The 24424-nt window shown below is 45.0% G+C and overlaps 1 protein-coding gene and 1 pseudogene across 1 annotated transcript in view; one reads left to right on the forward strand and one right to left on the reverse strand.

Annotated features, from left to right (window-relative positions):
* arhgap39 (Rho GTPase activating protein 39) overlaps nt 1-24424 on the reverse strand; it is a 112464-nt gene that overhangs the window by 6308 nt on the left and 81732 nt on the right. The window contains exons 3-10 of the mRNA XM_071486720.1: nt 22235-23528; nt 20278-20442; nt 9457-9642; nt 7096-7309; nt 4664-4737; nt 3420-3619; nt 1699-1790; nt 1294-1463 (exon numbers count right to left, since the gene is read on the reverse strand). Of these exons, the coding sequence (XP_071342821.1) occupies nt 1294-1463; nt 1699-1790; nt 3420-3619; nt 4664-4737; nt 7096-7309; nt 9457-9642; nt 20278-20442; nt 22235-23528 (2395 nt within the window). The remainder of the gene's footprint in view (nt 1-1293; nt 1464-1698; nt 1791-3419; nt 3620-4663; nt 4738-7095; nt 7310-9456; nt 9643-20277; nt 20443-22234; nt 23529-24424) is intronic.
* LOC139627278 (U5 spliceosomal RNA) lies at nt 5289-5394 on the forward strand (annotated as a pseudogene).

Raw genomic sequence — 24424 nt, forward strand, 5'->3', positions numbered from 1 at the left:
TTGCTCGTTGTGGGAACTGTTGGGTTTTTCTCTGTAACAAAGTAAGGTCTTGACCTTACCCTGTAAAGTGCCTTGAGATAATGTATATTATGATTTGGCGCTATACAAATAAATTGAATTGAAAATTGAATTGAATTGTATAGGTGGCACCTGTCGTTTTGATATGAGCTTCAGATTTGGTGAGGATTTACTTTGTCTGGCTCAGTGTTCCAGTGAAGAGTCCCACAGTGTTAGTTTTGTAAACGGTAACAAACCAAAACTCAGTCCAGACCTTGTAACTGCTGCCATTAAAGTTTTTACATTGTTTATATCAAGTTTTATAAATGGGAATTTGCTTCTGTTGCATTTGTTATTTGTACATTGTTTCATTCAGAATAAGCAATAGTACAATTATTGTGAAGGCTTAAAGTTACGCATATGGACTGTTTATGAACCTGGACAGAGACTCTGGGTCTGAACAGTGAAGCCAGAGCTGAAGAGCCTTAAACCTTCATTCTATCTAATGACCATCGGGGGGGGGGGACTCCACTGGTTGTACAAAGAAGTTTGATTGTATTGAAGTCTATGGGAAAATGTCTCTACCTCTCACTGATTTATTACCTCAGTAAAGGCTTTCCTGATGAGTTTATGGTCTCAGTCTCTAGTTTCAAGTCTTCTTCAATACAACATGATGTTCATTTTTTAAATTATGCTCCATTTAGGGGAAAAGAGACCATAAAGCAGGGGATGCATTAGGGCGGGGCTACTATGTGATTGACAGATTTTACTTCTGGTCTCAAAAAACCAAGATGGCGATGGCCAAATGACAAACTCAAGGCTCCAAAACAGCAGCTAACAAACCAATGGGCGATGTCACGTTGGGTTAATACTTGGTTACGCATGAAAATGTGTTTGGCTGTTCTCGTGTGAGACATAAGCAAGCAGGAAGCACAGACATTGTTTCTGAGCCGATTACAACAAACTTCAGAACAGATACAAGGAAGATACAGAGACGTATTCCCTCTTTTTGTAGCATGCAGCCAACAAAGTCTTTATTTTGTTTTTTGTTGTTTTTTTACTTTGGTAAAATGTCCTTCTACCTGCTAATGTTTACGTTGAGTTAACATGGTTATACTGTGCTCAGTGTTCACAAAGTCTGCAAATACATCAGCAGCAAGAAAACCACTTGTGTCTGTGTGTGCAGAGGGAATCACAGACCTGGTGTCTGGACCGTGTGTGGTCAGTGTGTGAAACTGAGGACGTAGTCAACTGTATCAGGTCATGTTATAAACTCTGTGTGTGTGTGTGTGTTACCTGGAGGAAGCGGATGAGGTAGCAGAGCACCAGTTTGTTGATGTGTGGCAGACCCAGCACCACGTTGACAGCTGCCTCTGGGTTGTCATAGTGAGTGATACACTCCTCATAAAACTCATGAGGGATAAGTGGCTCCTCCAGCTCCCTGTACCAGAGCTTCAGCAGCGACGCTGGAGACACACACACACACACACACACACACACACACACAGTGAAACGTCAGTGAAAGCACCTTTAAAACCTGATGAAGACCTTCATGAAGTCATTTGCTGTGTTACTGCAGAGAGTCAGTGTGAGGACCTACATGGACCTGCTGCAGTGTGGAACCAGAACCAGGTCCACAGAAGACCCACATTGTTCAGCTGCACTCTCCAACTGTGTGTGTGTGTGTGTGTGTGTGTTTACCTGGGATGTGTGGGTCTTCCAGTCCTGTGGGGATTTTCCACTGATCCACTTGCAGCTTGAGGGCATTGACTTCATCTATGTCCCCAGGTACCCTGGAGGTCAAAGGTCACATGAAGGTTACTTCAGCCCTTTGTTGTTCCATTCTCATTCTCATCTCCTCTGCACTTCTTTATTCCCAGGTTTCCACTCAGGTGTGTAAAACCTAAAACCCTGCAAACAGCTGGACAGTGAAGGAGCCGAGTGCTTCCTGTCCCACAGAGAAACATGTGGCTGCTCAGGATCTCAGTCCATGTGTTCAGAACAATGGATCAAGCCTGACTCACAATTTGTGAAGTTTGGGATTTAAATTCAAACTCTGGCCTCTCATTGGACGAAATTCACTCCAACCTCTGGGAGTTTCCGGTTACGCGGCTGTGACATCACCATGGTAATAACAGTGGACCCACTTCACTCTGTTCCTTCCTGCACGGCATCACTCCTGCAGGAGCTGTGACTCTGGTGGCTTAAAGGGAGCATCTTACTCAAACGTCTGAACTTAACTTTAGACGCAGGCCACACGTCACCAAGGACGTCCTGACTGCAGCAGACAGCTGATTCTCTGGCTGTGTCAGGTAACGGTTTCCTGTTTTTCCCTCCACTGTTTTCCTGCTGCCACTGAGACCAGCTCGTCGTGACTGCCAGCGTTCAGCCAGAGATCAGGCTGAAGCTGCATCCACACACACCTCAACTGCTTTCTGTAGCAGTGTGTTAATAACAGTGTGTGTCATGAGGACAGACCGCTGTGTCGTGTGTTTGCTGTGAAACACTGTGGAGTAATTACTGTTGTCAGCTGCGTGTCTGATTGTGGTTAATGTGTTAGAGTTGGTTTGTGTTCTTTTTGTGAGCTGCTTGTGTTGCTGAAAGCCAATGAGCTGTACTGGTGCTGGTTCACCTGCTGTGTTACTGTGGACAGTTCACTGGATCTTCCTTCCCCCCTCCCTGTTCTAACCTTCACCTACACACAGAGGGGGGCAGGACCCAGCCTGAGACATGTGTGTATCACACCTGTTCAACTCTAGTGGTTCAGCCCTGACACCTCCACTCACGTCGTCCGCCATCTTTCTCTTTTACACGCACATATCTCATGCAGTACACCTGCTGGTTCGCCTGTGATTGCTGGCTGTGATGTGGTGTGATGATGGGAAAGTTGTCTCTGGTTGTGGTGAACCTATAGCTGAGTCTGCAGCTCTCCTCGGCTGCACAGTGAGTTTCAGCTCATTGTTTCTTTCTGCTCTGCCTCTCTCTCACTGCTCTCTCAGTGAAAACAGACAGATGTTTCCAAACATCTGTAAAAAAACACTGTCCACGACCTGCTCAGCAGCAGACAGACTGCAGGCTGAGAGCATCCACCACTGTTTGATGACTACAATCATGTTTCCTGTGTGCCTTTTGTGTGTGTGTACACAAAGTGAATTCATCAAATACAAATGACTTTAAATCTTGTTGTTCTATGCTTGTGCACGTTTGGACAATATGAAATAGTGAACACAACTCTGTCATAATTTGTGGATTTACTACGTTGAATTGCAGGTGAGTGTCCATCACACTCACACTGGTCATTAATTAATTAAGCCTTCAACAAAATTAAATGACTTTCCATTCTGAACACTGACATCTGATTTACAGCTAAAGACCAACATCGTGTTCATCCTCTGCAGCCACTGCTCCCCTCTCTCTCTCACCTGAAGATGCCTTCTGTCTGGTCCCCATTGAGACCCAGAACCTCTTCAGAGAGGCGAGTCTGCACCCAGGGCAGCTGGCTGTCCGGATACCGCTCCTTCTGCAGCGCCATCACCTCCTCCAGGGAGGAGCCAAACATGGAGGGACTGAAGATGGCATTTTGGGCGTGCTTGATCTCCTCCAGACAGGGCTTCTGCAGACCCTGTAGACACACACATAGGAGTTGATGTTCCTGCAGCAGGGCAGATGAAGGGCAGCCTGAGCACTTGAGGGATGTGGGTCAGGAAGCAGTTGGAGGAGAGGACAGTCAGATATTCAGATGTCAATGAGAGACACGTGTGTCCATCCACAGGACCTGCAGCTCGTTAACGTGCTGTTACAGGGCGGCAGGTTAACACCAGTCACTCTCTGTGGAGGCCTGACAGTGACAAATGATTTCTGTTTGTGACCTGCTGAGATTCTGGCACTACATGGTATACAGGCTCTGAGCCAAGCTGCAGCCTGCCAACACACTCTCGCTCACTCTCACACACACACACACACACACACACTCTCTTGTGACATGTAATACCCAAACCATGGGTATTAATCTGCTGCTGTAACAGCCTCCTCTCCTACAGCTCCAGGCTTTCCACCAGGCTACAGGGATTAGTTCCCATTCAGCCCCCAGAGCATCAGAGAGGGTCACCACACAGTCAGCTTCCAGGTCGTTCCAGAGGTGTTGGCTGGGGGGTTGTCTAGGCTCTGTACAGGCCAAACAAGCTCCTCTAAACAAAACATCACTCAGGGTGATGGTGGTGGGGGGTCTGCCTTGACCATTTGGGTTGAGAAGAGATGGGGCAGGGGACCCAGCAACAAGATCTAAGATCTGGGTTGTAACTCTAAATGAGATTTGTAGTTCAGCTGGCTGTAAATAACTGATCCTACTGTGTGTGAATCCAGCGCTGCAGAGCTGCAGTACTTTATTCTGACTCCAGCAACAAATGTGGATTAATCCACTGGTGAACAGTCCCCAGCAGATGCACCATTTCATCCTATTTCAGTAACATTTAAAGATTTACATCCTCAGTAGGAGCCAGGGAGCTTGGGGTGGAGTCTGAGAGACAAACTGGTTTAACTCTATTCATGGGATTTGTTGACAATAAAAATGCAAAAATGACCAGAAATGCTTCCAGTGAAAGTGAGTTTGTTGTTTGATGTCAGTAGAAACAACAACATGAAGACAGACAGAGACAAAGTTTCTCACCTTCTTGGCTCCAGTCAGTGCAGCTTTTGTCAGTTTCCTGTGGCAGTGTTTAGCATAGCTGCTGATGGCCACTCCTGAATGAACAGAGAAAAGAAGACTTCATCACACATCAGTCACTTGTGCACATAAAGTGGACATGGTCAGAGGTGAAGCAGCCTGTTGGTGAACCAGATGACCAGGTAAGCCTGATTTCTTTCATTATAACAGACATGAAATGAATAAACACATGAATATACTGTGTAAAATATTTTGTTTTATTCTTTTATTTCATGATGATGAGACTTTTTATTTCATTATGTCACTTTTCAGTCAATCACGTACCTCCTGCCTCTCTTAAACTCAACAACTGCTGCTAATTTAGCCAATTAGCATCTGTTAGCAGATGAAACAGCAAAAAAGCCAACGTTACTCTGAATCAACCAGTTAGAGGCTGCTGCTGTAAATAAACACAGTCACACACACAGTAACTGGACTTAATTAGCTTTCAAGCCTCGACACTTAACAAGGCTGCTAATGTGTTCTAGCTAGGTGGGAGTCTGAGGAAACCATGTTAGCATTGTTAGCTAACTCCTGATGGCCTGAACTCTTATGTGGCTAATTCTGGTGACAGTTGTTAAGTTACAGTACACTCTCGTTTCTCTTCAGATCATATAAATCTTTTGCCTTTTACTAAAGATTTCCATGGAGACAATAAGAGTTTTATCAAATTGTGGGGCTTAAAAAAAAAAAAAAAATACAGGTGTTATTAGGAAATTCATGTTTATCAGAATGAAATAAAAGCAGACTTTTGAAAAAGGGTATTTTGAAATAATTGTGTCTAAAATCCAACAACTATAAAAGTATTATTATATCAGAGCTAATAAAACTGGGTTTGGAACTGACAGAACAATTTTATGGTCAACTTTACTAGCATCTTCCAGAGCTTTCAACCACAGTCACCATCAGGCAGTGGAACTTGCAGAGTAACTGGTAGTAAGTGGACTTTGAGTTCAATATGTTTGTTACTTGTAATTTGATATTTTTTCCTCATTTTAAATCTTAAAAAATAAAGGTAAGACATGAAACAGACACACTGTCAGTATTCAGTGTTTCCCATGGTTAAGCCTCTGAATAACCAGACCTCCTTTGACCTGAATCATTACATTTCATAACCTTTCATTCTGTATTTAACACCAGCCAAGCAAAGGAAACTGAAGCAGACTGGTCTGATGTCTGATATATTCTGAGCACCAGTGCAGTGTTGTTCTGTCTGAATTTAGGGACAGAACACAAACAGAAACACCTTTAAGATGCACTCAGAGGTCATCAGTGTTGATGTCTCTCACTGTGTCTGCTGCTTTCTACAGCAGCTGACTTCTACAAGAGGTTTGGGTTTGCAGGTTATCGATTTCCTGTTAAGAATAAGAGTCAGAACTGCTCTGAGGATATAATGTATGTGTATCAGTTTCCCTCTTAAGTGATATTTCATCCTTCAATATTCCCCACATTATAAAAACCTTGCCCATTATTTTCCCTTATAAACATCTGTGGTGTGACAAGTTGTTTTGACCAGAAAAGACACTAATCAGCATTGAGATAAAAAGAAATGAAGAATAATATGAAACATAGATAACTGTAGTCAGGCAGCGAACTCTGTCATAGAAGAAGAGGTTGAGAGGCTGAAAAGGTCAAACCCATCCTGATATAATCAGCTAAATACAAACATGTCCAGCTGTGTCATGGTAAATGGTACAAAAAGTCCTGAAATCCTGTTAAACTCCCCAAAGAGCCAAGGCCTGATTAAAACATTTAGAGAACTGATACCTTATAAGACGACCTCCGTCCCGCAGTGCAGAGGCATGAAAATAAAATTAAATACCAACAGTTCCCTGTCAGCTGGACAAACTGAAGACACAAGTCCTCCAACACCTCTTATAATGTTTGTTGGCCTGGCATCGGTTAATGTTTGTTTCACTGAACAATAGAAAAGTGTTAGAACAAACTCAACCATGTCTCCCTAAAATCATAGTTTTAAATGACTAATGCACAAGGGCAAATATCATTTTTAGGAGGAAGGGTGAAATACTGAGGAGTATGTTGGCCAGTGGGGTTAAAAATGTAACAGCTACCCTGATGGTAGGGAATCAGGTCTCCTGGTCTCCTGGGAGCATGCTTATAAGACTTGTTGTTGTTGTGTAAAAAAGGAAATTTGGGTCTGATGGTGTTAGAGGTTAGAGGTCAGGGGTTCAAAAGAATCAATTTAGTTCATCCTCACAAACGCCCACAGCAAAAAGATACATTTTTGTGACACAGTATTAAGAACCAGATTGATGGTCAAGGGTTAGGAGCCATCGTCTGAGACCACGAGTATCTAAAAGCTGTTACTGTTGCTGTTACTGTTAAACAAAGCCTAAATGTCTCTTTAATGTTGTGTTGGTGTATTGCTCCCCCACCCTTGGTGTCGTTGAGGGGGTCCATGTGTCGGTAGATGTAGCCCTCCAGGTAGGTGTGGAAGCGGGGCGTGGGGGGGAAGAAGGCCAGGCAGATGGCCATCAGCTCCCAGCCTCGCTCCAGGCTGTCGTAGCGGAAGTTCTCTGTGGTTTGACGACACAGCTGGATGTAGAGCTCGTCACGCAGACCCTGGTTACTCCACCCACGCACCACCACCTGACAGAGACAGACACACAGCCAGTGAGTGAAGCAGTATAGGTTTCCTTCTTCTTTTGATATTTGTGTCTTTGTGAGTGAATCTTTGACTAAAGTTGATTCTAATTTGTGATCATTTAGGAGGCAGTGGTTAACGCTGTAGTTGGACTGTACAGTGTTACACCAGGAGCTCTTTCCAATATTTTGTCCAGCCCATTGGGAGCGTAGACTAAATACTGAAAACACTGAACTCTGATCAATGATCCTGCTGAAGATTCCCCGACAGAAACCTTGTCTACAGAGGAGACGTTTCAGTCGTCTGAGACAACAGACACACTGCCTGTCTGAAGCTGCTTTGATGGTGCAGGCTGTGTAGACTCTATTATGACTGTTACTTCCTCTTGTCAGTCACATTTCATCATCTTCATATAGTCATCAACACTTTCATACTGTAAAGAAGACAGTCTCAGTCCAGACTGCTCTGGTCCGTGGTTCCCTGATGGTGGAACCAGCTCCTGAAGTCTCTCAGAGCAGGGGCGTCCCTCCCTCTCTTCAGGGAGCACCTCCTCTCCTAATTCCTCTAACACCCTGACATGTCTAACCAGCTCTGACTCTGACTCTCACTTCACTTCTTAACCTGATCTCCTTCACTTGTTAAACAGATGTAGACTTGAGTCCTGACACCAAGGTCTCTACTGACCTGAAGCTTTAGTGATGTCCCACACTTTGGATATAAGTGTGTGCCACATGAGTAAATGTCAAGTGTAAATGTAAATAAATGGCTCATAAGAGCTCCTCAGAGCCTTCAGCCTGTTTTAGTTTACTGTTTTATTGGTTTTATGGACTTTTATGAACTTCACTGTTTGGTCTCATCAGCCTCGTTTCCAGCTGCGGCTGTTTTCAGTGTAAAAGCCCTGATAACCTCCTGTACAACCTGCCCAGCACCACACACAGACAGAGTTATAGACCAGCTGGTGAACATGTGGAGCACTTAGCTGCTGAAGAGCCACGAGACCTAAACAGACACAAACACAGCTCTGAACCACTGATGCTGCTGCTCTGTGTCTGCTGGATGTGTAAGGAGGAAACTGTTTGTTCATCACATCAACTGCTGCCACAGAGGCCTCAAACCTGGTATTATACTACATGAGCCTTCAGTGATCTGAGTTTGTCTGTTCACACCTGGATTTAAACTGTTACTCCACATGTGGCTCAGTGACCACTGGTGATCTGATCTCACCTCCCCACTTCATTAACAGGTATGTGGTGTTGTTTTTGTCAGACAGACGGGTCTGTCGTCTGCTTGTGTGTAGCCTATGTTTGTGTGTGTGACTGAGAGAGAGAGGGCGAGAGAGAGAGAGGGAGAGCAGTATGGAGTGAATCTTTGCTCTGTTCAAAGCTTGACAGTAAAATCAGGTTTTATCCATTAAAAACAGTGAAATAATTTGGGTTCATTATGACACTCTGGACTGATCAGACTGTGTCAGAGGATGTAAGTGGAGGAGGCAGTCCTTCAATGTGGCCCAGGACGCATTCACGTTCACACACTGCTAAAAGAAAGTGGCCACATGTGGCCCAGACCACCTCTGAATGTGGTCTGAGGGATCAGATCTCAAATGCGTGATGTAGAAGAGCTACTCTCTTCATCACTGTCTGGATCCTGTGGATGAAAGAATCTGTGTTCAGTTCAGATGAAGCTCTAATAGTTCTGATGGAGTTATTTAGTGATAAACTCACCTCTGATGGTTAGAAGCTCTGTTATAAAACCAGAGTGGACACAGGGAAAGTCATCAACAGTAAAACCATTCCACTGATCTATACAAATATCTATTGATCATTATTATTTATCACTTAATTGTAAACTCTTTTGTTAGGATCCAATATAAATGATGACTCAGTTTTTTCAGGTATCTGATTGGTCAGTAGTTTGGCAGTTGACAGGTTTTGATCTGATCCTCTGAAGTTGACCTGCCACGGAGCAGGTTAACAGTTCAGCATCAGTTGCCATGGTGATTTACCCTGTTAACAAGTGAACCACTGTCGTAGGACTGAAAACCCAGAGTACAGGCCTGGAGTCCTACTGAAACTGTGCCCTGTAGGGCGAATAAATGTGAGGAGGGGGTGGACTGTGAGCTGGCACACAGCAGTGATTCAGGGTGTCCACAGACCTCCAGAGCCACCGACAGGGGGTCGGCCTTGGAGCGACGGTCTCCCATGTAGGTCTGGATGAGCTTGAAGATTTCCACGGCCTCCTTCTTCACGGTGCGGTCTGAGGTCACGATCATTGGCTTCTTGATGGGCTCGCTGCTCCAGGCCAGCATGTTGGCGATGGACACTTTTCTTCTAAACAGACCCTGAGAGAACAGGGGAGGGATGGAGGGAAACAAATGAGGAGAGGGGTTAGAGGAGCAGCAGAGAAACAAGGAACAACACTGAAAGTAGTTAGATTTGATCTCCACGCCAACACCGACACCTTCATGTTCTTTGGAATAATCTTCGATCCACAGCTCAGATTTGATAAACGTGAAGAGGATCTCACAAACAGTGAAGACCAACCTTAATGGCTTCAAATTAATCAGACATGCATACCCACGCAGGCAGCCCCGTTATTTATGCACTCTGATTTTCTCACATTTTTAATATTGCATCAGCATGTGGGCTCCGTCACCGTCTACAGTTAGACCCCTGGCATCCTTATACACTCAGGCACAAGAAGCCTGTCCAATGGCATCACTGTCACATACTGAAAAGATCTTAACAATCCACTTAGTTTTGAGAGTTTTATTCATCTGTGCTTTGTCAAATTAGTTTATAAATGTATGAACAGTTTAGGCCCAGAGTCTCTCTCCAGATATAATCAAAGGCAAGACAGGAGCTAGGAGCGTGCTGAATGGCAACTGCAAAATATCACATCGTGGATGTAAATTTGGATAATCAGCTTTCTCCATGCAGGACTGTCGACTCTGGAATACATTACTGACTACAATCTCTACTTACTAAAATCAAAATAAGTCCAGATGTAAAAACCTTTACAACAAAGGTTAAGAGCTGCTACGAGCAGATCAGAGCTGTCTCTGTCTAGGTATCTAGGGTTTCTATTGTTTCTATTGCTAGTTGATTTTGTTTGACTATCTGTCTGTTTGTTGTGCTATTGTTGACTGTATATCTGTATATTTTTAGCTAACTGTAGGATGTTATCAATTGTGTTTTCTGTTTTGTGTTGTTTTTGCTGTCGTCTCTTCTTAGACTATACATCACAATCAGTGCGTTTCAGTCTAGTGTTTTCCTCTGCTTTCATATCTGTAGTGTCCTGTGGTTTTATGACAGTGAAAACTTTCATTACACTGTACATGTAAAAGCCAAACCAGGCGCAAGAGCTGAAAATTAGCAACAGATATAGGGGTAGGCCTCATTCTGTTTTATTGGGTTTCATTCCTTTGGCACTCCACCTTCGCCTTTCTCCCCCCACATTTGTTAACCCCGCTTGGTGTTTTGTGTTAAAGTCTACGTTTGTATAATAAATCATCAAACTACCCTCTGGCTCATTACAAATCCTTGATTGTCCTGTTTACTGTCCCTGTCCACCCCTAGACTACACCAAAGGGACGTAACAATTGGGGGCTCATCCGGGACACTTTTTCTCTGGGCTGTAAGACAATCAAGAGTTTTGATGAGTCATTGTTGTTTCGGCAAAGAGTATGAGAATGGGTTTTGATCTGCAGGACTTTATTGAGAATCCCAGTTTTGGTAAGGTAGATTTATGTCGCAAGGATGATTTACTGTCTATAGCAGCACACTTTAATATTTCAGTACAAAAGTATGGCATTAAAAAGGAAATCAAAAAGAAGATATTGGAAAAGCTAATTGAGTTAAATGTCCTCATGGTCCCAGTAGACGATACACAGCCTAAGGCTGAGGGTTCTCTTGATGGCGTTTCTTTTGCTAGATCAGGTGTTTCCTCTCCTAGAGATGAAGGGGAACGGGCTGCACTGGCTACTCCTACAGGGGAGATGGCTGAATGTGAGGCTCCTCCTGCTACTTTGCCTCGTTTTGAGCCTTTCTCTCCAGGGTCCCATGGATCCAGTATGGATGCCAGACTGAAGGTTCGCTTAGCTTGCCTTCAGCTAGAGGAAAGGGAGAGGGTGCGTAAAGCAGAATATGACCTTCGACTCCAGGTACGCAGGCTTGAAATAGAAGCTGAAAAAGAAGTCAAGTTGCGGCAGCTTGAAGTAGAGGCCCTGAGAATTTCTTCTGGGCAGACGTTGCCACATTCATCAGAGAAATCTGCAATTTCACATGCAAACCTTTACAAACAAGGCTTTGATGTTAGTAAACATGGAGCTTTAGTGCCGACATTTCGGGAGTCAGAGGTTGACTCCTACTTCAATGCATTTGAAAGAATTGCTACTGCGTTAGACTGGCCTAAGGACATGTGGCCTATCCTACTTCACTGCAAGCTAGTAGGTAAAGCACAAGAGGTGGTGTCATCTCTCTCTTTAGAGGAAAGCTTGCAATATGATGTGCTTAAGGAATCAATTCTGCGTGCTTATGAACTTGTGCCAGAGGCATACAGGCAGAAATTCAGGAACCATAAAAAGTCCAGTGGGCAAACCTTCGTTGAGTTTGCACGAGAAAAAGGTGTTCTCTTTGACAAGTGGTGTTCTGCTAATGGGGTTAAAGAGAGTTTTGAATCCCTTCGTCAGTTAGTGCTATTGGAAGATTTTAAGAATGTTTTACCAGAGAGAATGGTGGTGTTCCTAAATGAACAAAAGGTAGCTACGCTGCCTAAAGCTGCTGTCTTGGCTGATGAATTTGTTCTAACCCACAAAAGCGTGTTTTTGTCTTCCTCCCGCTCAGAAAGAGTTTTAGTATCACATCCTGGAAGACCTGATCCTGGCCACCCTCCTTTAGGGAAAGATAAGGGCCCACCATCACCTCCCCGTGAGGCTCGTGGATGCTTTTATTGTCATAAAAAAGGGCACATTATTGCAGATTGTCTCACTCTGAAACGTAAACAGTCACAGCCTAACTTACCACAGCCTAAAAGCATGGGCTTAATTAAGACTAAGCCACCAGGCACTGAAAGGTCACAAAATGACGTTGAACCTGATTCCTGTTTCAAACCCTTCATATTGGAGGGCTTTGTCTCACTTACAGGGGATCCAAAAGAGCAGCTGCCAGTAAAGATGCTGCGAGACACAGGAGGCTCTCCGTCCATTATCCGAGAAGGTATATTACCTCTGTCATTCAAGTGCAGTCATTCAGGGGGTTGGAATGAATTTCATACCTGCTCCTTTGCACCGTGTTCATCTTCAGTCTTCCTTGGTTAATGGATTCTTTAACGTTGCTGTATGCCCTGCTTTGCCCATTAATGGTGTCGATTTTATACTAAGTAATGACCTAGCCGGGGGCAAGGTTATGCCAGTCCCTGAAGTAATGGACCATCCTGATTTGAACGTGGAGTCTGCCAACACCTCACAAACACTTCCTGATATTTTTCCTGCTTGTGTGGTTACCAGAGCCCAGTCGAGAAAATATGGCCTTGACTTATCTGATTCTTTTCTGGCTGCAGAACAGTTTCCTGAAGTTGTAGAGACTAAATCCAACAGTCCCTCCGAGGCCCAGCCAGTGGACATTATGTCATCTCTCCCCAGTCCAGGGGTTGAAAACTTGCCAGCCACCAGAAAGGAATTCATCGCGGCCCAACAAGGTGATATCACTCTCATCAAATGTCACTCCTCTGTTCTTAGTCAGGAAGCAGCAAAGCAGAAGAAAGTGGCCTACATCCTTGATAATGGACTGTTGATGCGCCGCTGGGCTAGTGATGTGTCAGAGGATGAGGACTGGGGCGTGGTTTATCAGGTTGTAGTGCCTACAGTTTTTCGTTCCCAGGTGCTATCCTTGGCTCATGATCACCCATGGTCGGGACACATGGGGGTCACAAAAACGTATAACAGGGTCCTTAAACATTTCTTCTGGCCAGGACTGAAATCTGATGTTGTTCAGTACTGTCGTACTTGTCATGTGTGCCAACTCGCTGGTAAACCAATCAGGTGATCCCCCCTGCTCCTCTCTGTCCCATTCCAGTAACAGGTGAACCATTTGATAGGGTGATTGTTGATTGTGTAGGGCCACTGCCGAAAAGTAAAACTGGGAATCAGTTTCTATTAACTATAATGTGTGCTTCCACTAGGTTCCCAGAAGCTGTCCCACTGCGGAAAATCACCGCTCCAGTAATCACCAAGGCCCTGGTAAAGTTCTTCTCTGTGTTTGGTCTGCCAAAGGTGGTCCAAACCGACCAAGGCACCAATTTTAAACCCAAGGTGTTTGCACAGGCCCTGAAATCTTTAGGCATTAATCATGTAACTTCTAGCCCTTACCATCCTGAAAGCCAGGGGGCACTCGAACGGTTCCATCAGACCATGAAATCCATGCTGCGGAAGCACTGCAATGACTCCCAGAAGGATTGGGATGATGGTGTCCCCCTTGTTCTGTTTGCTGCCCATGAAGCAGTACAGGAGTCACTGAGTTGCAGTCCAGCTGAACTAGTGTTTGGACGTGAGGTCAGAGGTCCATTAAAAGTCCTTAAAGAACATCTGTTCATACCAGAGAAGAAGGTCAAAAGCATTCCAGAGTATGTGGCCAAGCTCAAAGAGCGCCTCCAACTGGCCTGCTCTTTGGCTAGGGATGCCCTGGCCTCTTCCCAAATAAAGATGAAGCCATGACCAGAAAGCAGTGGCTCACTTGTTTCAACCAGGTGACAAGGTTTTGATTCTCCTACCTGTACCTGGCTTTGCTCTCTCCACTAGATTTTCAGGTCCGTATGTGGTAGAGCAAAAACTGAGTGACACCAACTATGTTATCAAAACCCCTGACCGCAGGCGACAGACCAGGGTGTGCCATGTCAACATGATGAAACGGTACCACTCCCGAGAGGCTAAAAATGGGCCATCAACATCCTATGGTGAGACTGTTGTCTCACCTATGGCATCCATCTCTGAGGTGAGCTCTCCCGCTGCTGATGATGGCTTGGTGATGCGAAATGCCACACCACAGGAGGGCAAGACTAACTAACACTGAGGTATTGTCTGATTTGCCTCACTATCTGTCTTATCTCCCTGATAACCAGCATGCTGACATTACGAGGCTTATATCCGATTTTCCAGGCCTTTTCAGTGACATTCCCTTCCAAACTCCTGCCATCACTCATGATATTATTCTGACTAACCCTATACCAATCAAACAGCAGGCCTATCGGGTTAATCCAGCCAAAAGAGAAGCCATGAAAAAGGAGGTTGAATATCTGATACAGAATGGATTTGCAGTACCAAGTTGTAGTCCATGGAGTTCCCCTTGTCTCCTGGATACTAAATCTGATGGAAGTCCAAGATTTTGTACTGACTTCTGCAAGGTTAATGCTATCACTGTCCCAGACGCACATCCATTGCCTCGTATTGATGATTGTATTGATGAGATCGGTCCTGCAAAATATGTTAGTAAACTAGATATGTTAAAGGGATATTGGCAAGTTCCTTTAACCCGTCAAGCCTCCGAAATATCAGCTTTTGTAACCCCTGACAGCTTCCTCCAGTACACGGTTATGCCCTTTGGACTGTGTAACGCTTCTGCTACCCTTCAGAGGCTAGTGAATAAAGTATTGGGGGATGTTTCTAACTGTAAGGCCTATCTGGATGATATTGTTGTGTATTCTGAGGACTGGGTCAGCCACATGACCATACTGAGAGAAGTTTTCAACCGCCTGTCGACTGCATCTCTGACCTTAAACCTTGCTAAATGTGAGTTTGGGAAGGGTACTGTTCTCTATCTTGGTCAACAGGTTGGTCAAGTATGAGTATGTCCTGCGAATGCAAAAATCACGGCCATTGCTGAGTTCCCAATACCATCTACCAGGAGGGAGCTGCGTCGTTTCCTTGGGATGGCTGGGTACTATCGACGTTTTTGCAAGAACTTTTCCTCTGTGGCAGCCCCACTGACAGCTTTAACCAGTCCCTCAAAGCCCTTTGTTTGGTCTGGTGAGTGTCAACAGTCTTTTGATAACCTAAAAGGTCTACTTTGTTGCACTCCTGTTCTGTCTGCCCCGGATTTCTCTCTGCCCTTTAAACTGGAAGTTGATGCCAGTGCAGTTGGGGCTGGGGCTGTGCTTCTGCAAGAGGACGACCAAGGCATCGATCATCCTGTGAGCTACTTCTCTCGCAAGTTTGACAAACACCAACTCAAGTATTCCACCATTGAGAAAGAAGCTCTTGCACTCTTGCTCGCCCTCCAGCATTTTGAGGTTTACCTAGGGTCAAGTGTGAAGCCTATCAAGGTCTTCACTGATCATAATCCCCTGGTATTCCTTCAAAGAATGTACAACCACAATCATCGTCTTATGCGTTGGTCCCTGATTGTTCAAAATTACAACCTTGAAATAAATCATAAGAAGGGATCAGAAAATATCATTGCTGATGCACTATCACGTGCTGTATAGTTAGGTAGATTGTGATGTAGTATGGTTCCAAACATTATGTTTGGACTTGTATGGGTGGGGTTGTTACGTGCCACGCAGGGGCATAGTGTTTTTTTTGTTGTTGTTTTCCTCCTCCCTCTGTTTCCTGTTTTTCTCCCTCACCTAGTTTCCCTCTAGGTGCTGATGAGATGATTGGATTGCACCTGAGCAGACTGGAGGACGGCCTATTGGTCCCCAGGCGGTCCGAGTGGCCAATCATCTACCGGGGAGTTGACATAAAGGGGAGCCTGGATGAGGAGCTCTCGCGCTCATTTTCCCCTGATTGCCCTACCAGACTGCCTGTGTTGTGTCGTGTTGACTACAATTGTTATTTGAAGGTTTGTGTGGGGGAGAAAGGATAGGTAAGTTGGGGGTACCCTTTACATTTTCACCACATAGTTCTATGTTGTCTAAAAACACTAGGTTAGTGGTGGGTGCCACCCCGTGTTTTTGGTTTAGATCAGATTTGACAGGTTTTCTTTTGTGTATTTTGTTTCAGTCAGCAGTTAGGGGTAGGCCTCATTCTGTTTTATTGGATTTCATTCCTTTGGCACTGCACCTTCGCCTTTCTCCCCCCACATTTGTTAACCCCGCTTGGTGTTTTGTGTTAAAGTCTACGTTTGTATAATAAATCATCAAACTACCCTCTGGCTCATTACAAATCCTTGATTGTCCTGTTCACTGTCCCTGTCCACCCCTAGACTACACCAAAGGGACGTAACACATATCTGTAGTGTCTTGTGGTTTTATGACAGTGAAAACTTTCATTACACTGTACATGTAAAAGCCAAATCAGGTGCAAGAGCTGAAAATTAGCAACAGATATAAACAGTTTGTGCAACACATCAGTTTCATGCTTTGTATTAGAACTATGTTCAAATGCATTGTCCCTATGAAATAAATAAGAAACTAAATTAACGCAGAGCCACAGCCTGTTGACGTGGACTGACAGGATCATAAATGTAGAGCTGAGTGAGAAGAATTTTCAGCCCTCAGCCATAAACAGCACTTCATATTCCTGTCATGTCTCTGCTCTGCACACACAGCCACATATTTTGTGATACACCAATACTGAAGATAACCATGATATTTGAAAAATGAAATGTTGATATTGTGTTAGTAATACACATCTGATGATATGGTGATGGCAGGTGTTTGTCGATCAGTTTGTCTTGTTGCCCTCTCACTCTCCATTGAGTGTAACTGTTCTAGTTGTAGTCAGTCACAGACTCTCCACCTCCTCACACTCGTATTTGCTTTCATTTGCTAAATAAGAGACAAAACTCACACTAACCAAAGATGAATTTGACTGATAGGTTATTATTTTTAGTATCAATATTACTTTCAATCTTCTATAGATATTGTGTTAATGTTGTTATTGTGAATTGTTTTGGTCGCGATAATTGTTGAAAACTTTACTTCCTGCCCAGTCCCAGGAAGGCAGGACTTAGCCCCTCAACCTATTAGACCACACCTGAACTGATGAGTTTGTTTGCTGTAGTATGTAGATCTGCATGTGATAGAGAATGAGGCTGACTGTGCATCAGTTAAATGATTTCAGTGAGTCAGTGATATTTGTTATCGTTTCTGTTCCAGTGACTGTTTCTTTCTATCAAAGTAAGAGTTCAGCTGTTTACTGATCGTTGCTTTCATTGACCTTGAGTCACCTGTAACAGTCACTAAGTGAGAATCTCCTCTGGTCCTCAGGCTTTAACTGGTGTTAAAGCTCTTTGGATGACCCAGCTACCACAAAGTCAATTTTCTACAATAATCATATGCTGAAAATCTGACACTGTAACAGCTCTAATGCAGAGCTAACAGGAGGGACATTCATATGAGCATCTGTCCTTAGTTATGAATATAGATGACTTGGATCTTTTCTGTTTCAGGGCCTGAAAATAAAGAAACATTTGATTTACATAGTTGCAGTTAAATTTTTTTATGAAATAAAAATGTGTAGAATTTAGTCTACTTTAATTTAGTCACAACAACTTCACTGCCCCTTGTCATTGGTTCTCTAAGTCAGTGGTTCTCAACCTGGGGTCCTGACCACTAAATGGGTCGCAAGATAATTTCCGGGGGTGGCCAGATGGTTGTGGAGACAACAAAACAACATATTAATAATAAAATAACATATCATCTGCTGCTAATGCCAGTTTTTAGCTGTCACATGGAACAACTATGGAGCAATGGCTTCTCAGAAAAAATATTTCAACTCAACAACAGGAGGTGGATCATGGTGGATCACCTGAAACTGCAACAGCAGCTCCGTCAACTGAGAAACACAAGATGCTGGTTCAGGTTCCAACAGAGCGCCGCGCTGCCAACGAGCTCCGGAAACATCAGCCTGAATTTAGATACACAGCCAAAAACTGTGTGGAAGATCTGCAGGGTGTTATTTATTCAGGAGTGCGTGCAAACCAGTGCAACTTCAGAGACAAACCTCTCACATCAACTGAGCCTCAGAGTTTTGTCTACGTAAGAAGGGAGACCTACAGAACTGACAGAACACCTTCTAGTCATGCTACAGAAACTCCTACAGAAACTACAGAAACACCTACAGAAACTCCTAGAGAAAGGCAGTGGAGAGTCAGATATTCAGTGCTTCATTTGTAAATTATTAGGTCCCGTAGAAGGTGTTGCTCAGTGGGTCAGGGGAGAAAAGTCAAGGAATGCATCCAAAAATCCACAAAGCCTGGAGAAGAGCACACCTCAGATCTGACTGTTAAAACTAAACTGTCATCACAAACAAGCATTGTTAAATTTTTATTTACATTTATTAATCAGAGCAGGGGGAGAATCACAGAAACAGCTGTGTGTGGTTTGGAGTGCTCTCTCTCTCTCTCTCCCCTCAGTGTAGGGGTCCAGCTCTCAGACCTGTACCGCCCTCTTGGTGAACGCTAACATGTCCTGACCCACTTGTGTAGAACATGAAGGACGACTCATCTGACTCATCACTTTCTCCACATCTCTGTAGACCAGAGCTGCTGGTTTCTGCACCACTGAACTCTCACATGTGGATTCATCTTTGTAAAGAAGTCCATGTCCTGCAGCTGCTATAATATCAGTTGTTGCTGACACAGTCTGATCTCATCCTGCACTGACATCCTCAGTCAGCTGGGGAAGAGCTGCTCCTCTGTGCCTCCTCAATATCACACTGATGCACCAACATCACGGTCACTGAATGAGACGCTGTTTACTGAGTCTGTCCCTCAGTCACTGTTCCTACTCAAACTGTCCCTCCAACAACGAAGCCTCTTTCAGAGTCACTGAGATCTTTTCCTCTTGATACAAAATCAGGATCAACTGGTTCTGATCAGCATCTTTATGCTGAACATGACTGGAAGTTCATTTTATAATTAAACCACTCACTGCTGCATTCGTTGTGTTTCTCCACTCATTTATTCAGGTTTTACCTTTACTTTGTCACTTGTCTGTTTTTCAGTCTGGAGAGACTATGATTTGAAGCTCCTGACAGGATGTGCTTATTTTTTCAATATTTAACCACATCCACAAAAGTTTAGTGACTTAAAGGTCCATATTTTCCTCTTCTCCTGTGTTTTATCTTGAGTGTTGATCTCCATCAGAAGATATATTTGTGGTTTTAAGAACCAAAAACCATCTCAGTGTAGTTTTACATCTCCTCTCTCAGGCTTCTCTCTGGAGCTCTAGTAACAACAGGTCAGTCAGCCAATTAGAAGAGAGGATCAAAGCCTTTCTGACTGTTTTATGAGTGATCCAATAAAAAAATAGCAGATTTCAGGTAAACACTCAGAGAAACTAAATCCTGCAAGGTTGGATGGTGGGTCCAGGTGGGCGGGGCTTGGGGCATGGGTGAGGGTGTTGTGACATCACAAAGTTCCAGGAGTCTTGACGGCTGGTTTTAAGGCTCAGTTTCTGAATACAGGCTGTGTGCATTTCTCTGTGGACTGAGGCTTTGATACTTTCACAGTATTAATATAGAACCTAGACCTGCTTTATAATCAAAAACACACGGACATCTACCTTTAGACTGTATGGACCTTTAACACAAATCTAAATCAAATGATCAGCTCAAGTTGGTATGAGGTAAAACTCTGTTTGTGAAACTGTCAATCACATCTCCTGTCCTTCAGAAACAAGTTGGACCTTGTGCTGAGATATTTTTGTAAAGCTGCTGTTTCCTGGATCAAGAAAGAGCCTTCAAGCTCAGCTCATGTGTTTTTTTCAGTAGCTAAACCTGATTAGCGATCAGCTGTTCACTGAAACAGGATGTTTAGCTGGATTTTTCACTCACAGTGTTCCCCCATGTTAAACAGACTTTTCTTATGTCTGCAATTACTCTCTGAAATCACTGTGGTTCAATTCCAAATGATAAAAACAGACATACCAACAGAAGATATGGTGGTAAAATCACTAATGGAAAATGAGACAGGTACATCGTGATGTGTATGATGTGTATGAACATATCAAAGTCTGATACACTCGTCCTCTGCAGTACCTGTGTGTGTTTGTTGAAGTGCTTGGACGCCCAGTTCTCGATGTCGGTCTCCGAGGAGGGCTTTCTCAGGGTGAATTCTGGGAAGATGCCACAGCTGGCGCTCGGCATCATATTCCTTGCATTTCGACTGGCTTCAAACTGGGCGCAGGCTCCGAGGTCCTCCGACTGACAGGTGAAGAAAGAAGAAAAGAGTGAGGGGGAGAGGAAACAGAAGAGCTCTGAGAGCTCAAAGTTTCTTTAGCACTCAGAGGGAGCTGAGTGGGATTAATACTGACGTGTTAATACGTCAATATCCACAAGGTTATTTCAGTGCAACAATGACTTCTTTTATTCTCTAGTGTCGATTGAAAATAAGTTTGAAGTAACAGCTGGGAGCAGCAAAAACGATACAGGAGAAGTTATTTAAAGCTTCATGAACGTTGTGGGGACAAGGACACTGTATGAAGGAGGTAAACACAGCTGCTGGCACTTGCTGTTCAGTGCCTTTGACACTGAAATATGATATTAAATATGATGATTATCAACCAGAATCTTATAAGGAGCAGCTGAAAGTGGGTTTATAGACATTTCATTGGACCGAGTGAGTCACACCAAGTCTTAAAACAAGTCTTTAAACAAGGCTAAATGCCTGTAGTCCCCATATGGTCACTAGAGGCTGCAACTTAAACACAACAATCTCATTTTCAGGACCGGAGCTCTGCTTGTGAAGTCTTCTCTGACAGTGGAGCTTCACAAAAGGACATTAGGTCACAAAAAATCAAAATATTAACTGGTCAGTTTGTGGTTTCAGGGGGAGGACGGTGCTCAGACCATTTCCTGATGAGCAGCAGTTTATCCATTGTGCAGTGTATGTGTCTCCTGTAATGTGGGTTGTCACATATGGATTTTAATTTTGGTCTCTGTACAGGCACCATCGTACAGATGGTGACACGATTTCAGGAAGCTGCACACAGTCACTGGGTTGTTCTCAACAAAATCTTTCAGTACACAACTCTTCACAACTGTTCCAGAGACACAAACTCATCTGAGACACAGTGTTAATGAGTTCATGTGGAGATGTGGACAGCAGTTACCTAAAGGCTCCCTCTTCCTCCCTCTTCCTAGTCTTTATGCTAAGCTAGGCTACGCACATCCTGACTTTACACATGGACATGAGAGAGAAGGTGGATGAGTGAATTTCCGAAAATGTTAAAATATTTGTTTTAAAGTAGAACACTGCCCTGTTCATATTTCATCTGATGTCACAGAGACTTCAGTGGAATAAAGGTTCATTTACATTTTTCCCTGCTTGCTCTGGCCCTCTGACCTCCTCTACTGCTGAATAAACTCTCTTCTGTCTCTGTTTATTCCATCCTCCGCTCTCTCTCTCCTCTCTGTGAACCTTTAGGATTGGTCAATCAAACATTTCAGCAGTGGAAAAGTAAATCATTTAAATCTGCTTTTAATTGGTCTTTGACTACAACAGTAACCACATGTTACTGGTCTCTGACTATAACACAGATTAACTAGAAGAATGTGAAGTATTTCAGTCCAGTGTTATGTCACAATGTGTTCACTATGTCCCAGGACGTTCGATGTAACTAACTCCTCCAGAGACTTCTTCTCCTCTGTTCTGAGCTGTTCAATCATAACACAGGTACAGCTGGTGCAATAAACACACTCACTCATCCCTTCTTTTCCTACTCTACATGTGTGTGCGTGTGAGTTCCCTGAGCATGGTGCTATTGTAGGTGCAGTGACAGCGTCTCACTGGACCAGGCTGCAGTGTGACTGTTATATAAGCCAATCTGAGGCTTAGCAGCCTTACATGAAACATCCATGACTTTCTCCTTGGGGGGGGGGGGGGAACGGACGGACGACCTCACACTGAGGGTCTGTGTGTGTGCTGCAGTGAGACGATCAGACCGGTTGTGAACTGATGGATACACGGATACAGGCTCCCAGCATGCAGCACTACCTGTGATGGGTGGAGGTAGGGCTCTGGGGAGGCCAGGTTGGTCTGGACGGAGAGACTTTTCTCCAGCAGAGCCTGAGGGAAGCCCAGCCGATCGAAAGTGCTGCGTTTCCAGTGATGGCCGTCGCTCTGTGCCAGCGCCTCATCCTCACTGAACGCCCTCACCACTGGCCCTGGTAATGGCAGAGGCACCGCCCCGTCACTTTCATAGCCATCTTTGGAGCCGCCGCCCTGGGCAACCCCGCCTCCCTGCCCTGAGTCCCAACTGCTCCTCTGTTTCATCACCTGCTGGGCCTCCCATGCCAGCCGGGCTTGGGCCAACATTGCCTCTGATGCTGTGCCTGTCAGCTCCCCCTCCGGGCCCAGGCAGTGTGCCAGCTCCTGAGGGAGGGACGGCTTGCGACTCTTGCGTTTGCGGTTCCCTCCGGGAGAGAACGCCCCCGGACCACCTGTGGAAGAAGAGGAGAGGGAGTGCGTCTGGCTGGACGTCCAGGATATGGAGTCCTCATAAAGCAACCTCTGGCCTCCCTCTCCACCCTCCCCACTGTAGTCCAGCAGTAGGCGGGGGTCCCTGATCAGAGACTGGCTGTGCTGCAGAGTATAGGACCCCCCATATGAGCCACCGTAGCCCCCCGTAGTGCCATAACGCAGCAGGCGGTCGGCAGTCTTGAAGCGAGGGCTGGAAGACGACTGCTCCACGTACACCAGCTGTTTGACGTATTCCTTCCCCACAGGACTGTACTCCAGACTCTGGGTCTTCTCTGGACACTTCTGCCTGGTCAGAACCAGCTGGCCATAGGGCGACTGGCCCTGTTTGGGGGAGTGATAGAGGGGGGCTGAGGACTTGCGAGCAGGTGACTTGCCAGTGCCATAGAAGGAAGAGGAGTCAGAGAGCTGCATGTCAGTGGGAGGCTCCTCGTAGATGGGAGGGGGCTGGTACTCTGACGGAGGCTCTTCATACAGTGGAGGTTCATAGGCGTAGCGAGGTGAGGGAGGCTGGGAGTCCGCCGAGGAGCGGCGGTGGGTGCCGGTTCCACCCAGCTCAGCGCGCTTCAGGAAGGGGGACTGACGCCGGTCGGTGTAGAGAACGGGGGAGCCGTCAGGTTCTGAGGGCAAGTTTCCTCCAGAGGAACGCCGGGTTCGTGAGGTGGTGCCCCCTCCAGAAGGAGCACCAGGGGTGGGGGGGTCACAGGGGGAGTAACCATTTCCCTGATGGGCCAAGAAGCTGGGCTCTCTGTCTGTCACCTTGATCAGCATGCGCTCCTTCGTACCAGTGTTCCACCTGAAGGGAGAAGTCCTGAGGAGAGAGGGGAGGGGAGGAGAGGAGAGGAGAGGAGAGGAGAGAGGAGAGAGGAGGGAGGAGAGAGGAGAGAGGAGGGAGGAGAGAGGAGAGAGGAGGGAGGAGAGGAGTGAGGAGAGAGGAGAGAGGAGAGGAGAGAGGAGAGGAGAGGAGAGGAGAGGAGAGGAGAGAGGAGAGAGGAGAGAGGAGGGAGGAGAGAGGAGGGAGGAGAGGAGAGAGGAGAGGAGAGGAGAGGAGAGGAGAGGAGAGGAGAGAGAGTCTGGTTAAATGTCTCTGACTCCAGTTAAATCAGCAGTGTACCACTAAATAAACTAAAAAAAAAAAATTCAGAGCAGGTTCTTGTTGGTCAATGCACCAACAATGCTCCTGACCACATCTCGTTTTAACACCAACACACCCAAGTGTATTTGCTATTTAAACAATGTGGGAGCTGGACGGGAAAATGGAAACTATGTCGGTCTGAACCTAACAAAGACACTTGTGTTGAGCTTTGGGCCGGGTGTTAGACATGACATGTCTGTATTATTTCAATTTTTTGATTAAAGCACATTAATTTTGAGCTAAGGTGGAGAAAGGTTATTTACCTAGCTGAATTTAAAGGGAAATTCTTGGGAAAATGAGTGGGCATTTCTTTAGTGGTTGAATCTCTTTCAGAATGTGACATTATAGAAACTTATATGTGATTACAGATTTGTCAAAATCAAAATCATGGCTTGACCGAAGCCACAAAAACCAGATGGTGCCTGTTTTAGTTTGTGGTCCTGCTGTGCATCTCACAGGTGAAGACTTTGGACACGTCACAGCTGGATGTGAAAACCAAACTCCAGGCAGCAGCCGCTGCTCAGCGTGTTCATGAAACACATTCAGGTAAAAAGAGTGAAGAGGATCAAACA

The sequence above is a fragment of the Trachinotus anak genome, unplaced genomic scaffold (genome assembly GCF_046630095.1).
Source record: "Trachinotus anak isolate AG129_WGS33_773 ecotype Australia unplaced genomic scaffold, CSIRO_AGI_Tana_v1 ptg000010l, whole genome shotgun sequence".
Classification (NCBI taxonomy): Eukaryota; Metazoa; Chordata; class Actinopteri; order Carangiformes; family Carangidae; genus Trachinotus; species Trachinotus anak.